General features: G+C 37.2%; 1 protein-coding gene across 3 annotated transcripts in view; it reads right to left on the reverse strand.

Moving 5' to 3' along the window:
- Positions 1 to 5723, reverse strand: part of cenpe (centromere protein E) — a 26890-nt gene extending 21167 nt beyond the window's left edge. For all 3 annotated transcript variants that reach the window (XM_086040717.1, XM_086040630.1, XM_086040537.1), the window contains exons 1-12: positions 5558 to 5723; positions 3663 to 3775; positions 3457 to 3546; positions 3259 to 3377; positions 3043 to 3162; positions 2454 to 2535; positions 2319 to 2386; positions 1938 to 2012; positions 1121 to 1172; positions 931 to 1018; positions 592 to 721; positions 22 to 141 (exon numbers count right to left, since the gene is read on the reverse strand). In XM_086040717.1, coding sequence (XP_085896843.1) covers positions 22 to 141; positions 592 to 721; positions 931 to 1018; positions 1121 to 1172; positions 1938 to 2012; positions 2319 to 2386; positions 2454 to 2535; positions 3043 to 3162; positions 3259 to 3377; positions 3457 to 3546; positions 3663 to 3775; positions 5558 to 5613 — 1113 coding nt within the window. In that variant the 5' untranslated portion in view covers positions 5614 to 5723. The remainder of the gene's footprint in view (positions 1 to 21; positions 142 to 591; positions 722 to 930; positions 1019 to 1120; positions 1173 to 1937; positions 2013 to 2318; positions 2387 to 2453; positions 2536 to 3042; positions 3163 to 3258; positions 3378 to 3456; positions 3547 to 3662; positions 3776 to 5557) is intronic.
- Between the last annotated feature and the right edge of the window lie 277 nt (positions 5724 to 6000).

A 6000-nucleotide genomic window follows, 5' to 3' on the forward strand; every position in this document is an offset into this window, starting at 1 on the left:
GAAAAGAAAAAAGGCTCTTGCCTCCTGAAGTCGCCTCTTGAGGTCCACAATTTCATTCCGATATCTTTTGAGCAGAGCCCCGTCATCAGAAACTTCTGTGACATGTGGATCATTCTTCATTTTCTTTGCAGTGCTAGCAAACTGTAGAATGAACACATTTGAAGATTATTTAAACACCAAGCAACATCTAACAATAACTGTAAACCAAATATTGTTCACCATTTTAGTTCTTAGTTCAACATTTTCTGGACAGAGGTAAAAGTGTCATGCTTACACACCTGAAAAATAATTTATCAACATTATCCTAAAATTAACTTTTCTGGTGGTATTTGGTGTATACCTAATTAAAGAAACTTTTTAGAATAAAAAGGCTCAAATTATATCTTGGTCGAAATTTTCAGTTTCTCCAAATCAAAGAGAAACGGTAGAAGTTTTTGATTCATTTTAAATACTGACTGTTTAAATGTACAAAACCATCATTTGAAAGCTTACTGTCATTGCCTGTAAACTGGAAGGAATTCTTACAAAAATGTGGTGGATTTTTAATGACAACATAAATAAAACGCCATGAAAGAGAAGGTGTATTCCAACCTGCAGAGTGCGGAGCGTCTCATCGAGTGATGCAGTAGTGATTGTGCACAGGATGACTGTTTTGGCGTTTCCACCGAGGGAGTTCTGAAGAATGCGTGTTAACTTACTGTCTCTGTAGTTTATGAAACTTCTGGAAATACAATGATGTTGAAGACTAAAGACTTGATGCAATGCACACAGATACATTTGTAACATTACAAACTGTGAGAAACACTCTGTATCTGTACACAAAAACACTATGATGAGGTGTGAGCAGTGACAGATGGCAAATCGGTGAAGCAGTCACAACAATGAACAACTTGTGCATTCAGTACAAGTGCATGCCTATATTTGACATACCTTTGGCTTTCTTCACCAAGCTTCTTTATCACTTGGCCAAGTGTGAAAAGGCTGCGATTGATATTGCAGCCCTCTTTCAAGCGCGTACCTAACAAGTGGATTGATGTCAACGGTAGCACTTAACACTATTTACCATCAAGCGTTAAAGAAAGTGAGGATTCAAATACAGCGTAAAACTGCACTTCTTTACCTTCAGCCCCTGTTTGGCTTGCTCTCTCTGATCCAGCCAAGTCAACTAAATTCTGAGACAGACAAAAAAACAAAAAAAACAAACATCAAATCAAAATCTATTTATATATAAAGTACTTTCATCTTAACAGCTGCTGCTGTCAGGGTTATAGTAGAGGAATAAAATGGATTGAATGGGGGGAAATCAATAAAACAAGTTACAAAAGAAAATTAAATAAGTACAAAAGGAAAAAATGTATGCCTCATTTACTAAAAGAACTCTAAAATAGACAAGCGAAAAAGAATTACAGCACATTGAACATTAACTTAAAACAGGTTGAAAAGACTCAGTTAATGTCCTCGGTCGCATGCAAATGACCCACTGCTAACCACGTGCCTAATCCATATTTCTTTACCATGACGATTGGGAAGTGGCGCTATGGCACTGAGACTAGGCAAATGTGACACATACAGCGGACGTGTGTTTGGTTTGGCTTTGAAATTGTATCAGGGTGCAATTAGGCAAATTAGCCAAATTGTGACTGCGCAATTCAGCAAAAACTCAGTTAGACATTTTTTTTTAAATTTAAAATAAAAAACCTATAAAACAGGGCTGCTTTAAAAAGGCAACAATGGGCTTGACAAATTAGAAATGGAATAGTACAGTCAACACACTGCCAAATTTTAAAATTTCTGAATTCAGCGCTTCAAGCAGTGCTTCCAATTTTAGTGGAATATGACAACCAAGGAAAAGCAGCTGCTAGTTGAAAACTATGAGCTGCCTTTGGCAAACATGATCAACAAAATAAAGTATGGCGCAAAAAAAAAAACAGACTTACCAAATGGGAAACAATGATAGCACCATCTGCATTTTCCCCTGATGCCAGGTCACTTCTTTCACGACTCTCTAGGATCTATAGCAAAGTGCAGCATTTGTAAGTGAAGCCTTCACAATGGATACACAAGACCTGAACCACTTCAGCTCCACATTAACATCTCTTTTAAAAGAAAAACAAATCTTAAATACAACATTTAAAAAATAAATAAAATAACTTTTGTTAGAAAGTTAAAAAGTGTTACATTCACATCAATTAGTAGGGCAAGAAACTTGGGGATTGTTTTCAGTTGAGGGAGCACAAAAGATTAGGGTAAAATGGAAAAGTGTAGTCATAAAAGTGTCAAAACAATCCAATCACAGAATATTGTTCCAAGTTGCTTACCATTCGAAAAACAGTGTGTGAACGGCTGCTGCGCTCGTTCATTTTAGTCTTTCCATAGTGACGGTTTTCTGCAGGATCAAACACAGTGCATGAAAAAAAAAAAATCTTCCAGATGAGCCAATTTCTCAAACTTACTTTCTCCTTTGCGAATCCAGGCCAGTACTTGTGCAGAAGAGGTCACCAGTTCCTCAGTCAGGTCAACTACATAGATGGTTTTCTACACAGAGTAGAAGAACTATGCTGAACATTCAATGAAATGAAAAGTGCTACAAGTGTCTAAGTTTGGCCTTTATCAAAGAGACCAGAAAAATAAAATGACTGAGAACACAAATCTTGTCAAAACAATTGGAAGGGACTTCATAAAGTAGTTAGCCATCTGATACAATTAGAAATCCCAAAGATGCCACTGGACCCATCCTTCCCTTGTTTAGGACACTAGTCGTCAAACGGGGATTAGTGGTCCTCAAAATAATTCAATAAAATGTTGCATCATGTACGGTAGATTAATTGCCGATTCTAAATTGTTTGCAGGTGTGACTATTTGGCTGACAACCAGTTAAAGGTGTACCCAGCCTCCTGCCCGATGACAGCTGGGATAATTCATTCAGAGAATGAATTAATGTCGTATCCTTTATAAAAATTAAAAATAACAAGATACAAAGATCACTCATATCGTGTGACTAAGATGCAAGAGAGTTAAAAAAAAAAAAAAAAGACAACTTACATTTATAGTCTCTCTGACTTCCAGAGGCTTTCTTTTCCAGCTATCTACAAGCAGGTCGGTCACGGTTTCATTGTATATTTCCATGTAAGACACTCTGAGAAGAAACTCCTTCTTTGGACACTGTAGACCAAACAGAGAACATCAGTGAAAAACCGATATTGACCAACAAAACGTAGCATAATCACAAAAGCACGGCAAAAAAATTGCATCTTTGACCTTTTTAATGGTTTCAAAGACATCATCAACAGCCTGTGGTATGACACCAGGAACATGGTCACTCCCCATCATAGTGAATGTCTTTCCAGAGGATGTCTGACCGTAAGCAAAGATGGTACCTGTTTAAAGGAAAAAGGTGACAAAATGTACTTATGCACGTACAGTATATGCAGTAGTAATGTATACGCCATTACTAACCATTGTATCCTTCCACAGTTGAAACAACCAGTGGCTTTGCGATAGCCTGGTATACCTGATTGGTTGTTTCTTCAGCAGTGAACACTCTGTCTGTTGAAAATACACAATAGTACAATAGATGTCACCATACTGTGGCTGTATTTCACACTCTGCAGATTTATAAACAATATGTGATACAAAGTACATTCTTGTGCAGAAAGTCATACCAAAACTGAAACTCTTTGTTGAGCTTCCATCATCAATCTGATGAATTATTTTCTTATCAGTTTTCCAAAAAACCCGAACAGGCTCTGTCGTTTCTGATGGAACTCTTTCTTCTCTGTAACAAAGAAACATTGAAGATGTTAGATATTTTGAAGGTGAAGTTTAAAAGATTGTTGCAGTTAAAAAGGGGTCATTGGCAGGGGTGCGCATAACTGGTATGCAGGTACGCATGCGCAACAGAAATCACTACTGCTAGTGGTGCACTGCAACGAATCATCTTTGATTGTTAAGGATCAAGCATCGGTTGGGCATGATCCACAGAATGGTTGGTGAAAAAAAAAAAAAAAAAGGCTAACTTCAAAGTAAAGCTTTGAAGTTGGCCCGCGCAACGGCTAACTTGACTTCCGTTTTCAACGTATCAACAGTTTTAACGCTTGCTACCAACGCTGTCTCGAAATCATATTCAGTCGCTAATTTAGGACACGAACAAACTGCTGGTTAATTACGCTGTCGTTGTGGAATACGGCACAAGTCTCCGGCGTTAGTGGCTAGCAGCTGTTATCATTAGCTGGTAGTTAAACAGCTGCTCCTTAATGGCTTTTTTTATTTTCTAACTTCTTTTTCTATATTGTGGCCCTAGATTACTTTGTAATGTGCTGTCCATGTTTTAAGAAAGGTGCCATAAATTGCACTTTTTTCTTTGTCTTTTTCATTATGAAAAAAATACAAAACAATAAAACTTTGTCTTCATTTAATTTATAACAACACATTTGCCTAATAATTAAGAAAACATTCAGCTCAAATGTCTGGCAGGATACCCTGAAATGTATACACTGTACCACTTAGAAAATTGCATTAAAGTGTGTTCTTAAATCTTTAACAGCCATATTAGACATTAGGAGTTGATTTTTTTTTTTTTTAAATGGGCAAAAGCCTTTTATGAAATAAATGAGGACAAAGTTCTATTTAGCTCCCCCCCCCCCCTCATACAAAAAACCATGCGATTTGTGACTCAAAATCCATGACCGATCCGAACCATCACTTATGTGATCCGTTGGCCCACTAGTGAGTGCCAAAGACAATCTCCTGGTACTCATGTGAGTACCGCATGAAAAAAATTATGTGCACCCCTGGTCATTGGCTTACAAAAGCCTTATTTTGTTTATTAGGTTTTTTTTGTGTGTAGTTATTTCCCCCAAAATAGTGATGGGCCACTTTGTGTCGAGGCTTTGGCTGAGCAATCCAGGATGAAGCACGTATCAAATAGTGATTTGCTAGGGGGAAATGACACAATTGATGAGAAGGGGTTCATGTGTTCTAACCCAATTAATTAACAGACGAGGAAAAAAGAGGGAACGGATCCGCGGAAATTTTTTGTTAGTTGCCCTGTTGGAAGATGGCCAATTTCCTTTGACAAATCAAGTCAAGTCAAACTGTGCAAATACAATTGCTTCTTCATGAAGTCTTCTAAGGAAAAGGTGTTGACAATTCTGGGGTAGCTCTCTCCAAATAAAGATATTCCACCTGTATATCGTATACCTGTATTGCGTGAAATTTGTAACTGGTGCAAGCCGAGTAGTAGTCACATATTTCATCACTTCTATATATCAGAAGATTTTTTTTTATTCCAATTCTAAGTGTTTTGTTGTTCCCCAATTAGATTTGAGAGTTTTGACCTCATTTTATAGTTTTTTTTCTCCTCAGATAAACTAGTGTGATGTAGAAGTGCAGCGACACCTCACTGAACCAAAAATCGGCAATATAGTTTATTGAGTAAAAATGTTATCGGTGGACGTTGCTTTTAACCGCTTACTGTAATCTGTAAAACAGGCCAGACCCATTTTAGTTTTTGTGGAACATGATCAATTGTAAGCTTACATATACGCTGATTACTCACCTTTCAATAATCGGACGCACTCGAACACATACTTTAACAGCCGACTCCTCAGCCATTTTGTTGCTTGAAAAGCCTCCCCAAAGATATCAAATTAAATTCTTCTTGTTCATCGACGCAACGCACTTTCCTCAACTCAACTGCCCACTAAATTGTCTCGCCCAAGTATTCAAATTTCTTCTTCTCTTGATAAATAAAGGTGGAAATAGCGATGAAGCACTACATCTCCACCTACTGGTAAGAAGTGTGATTCAAGTGCTGTACAGTACTGCACTTGCTTCTGATGACGGCAGATTGTAATCTGTAATAGAACATTTTGTATCATCTTCGTTTTACAACAAAGGAGGAAAAAATATCTGCTATAATTTTTTTTTTTTAATTTTTTCTATAATTGTTTTGTTTTTTTTCAATGTGAGTCACAGCTTGTGTGTTCTCAAGTAGTTTTA

Source organism: Filicampus tigris, chromosome 1 (assembly GCF_054856515.1).
Source record: "Filicampus tigris isolate MCC_2025a chromosome 1, RoL_Ftig_1.0, whole genome shotgun sequence".
Lineage (NCBI taxonomy): Eukaryota > Metazoa > Chordata > Actinopteri > Syngnathiformes > Syngnathidae > Filicampus > Filicampus tigris.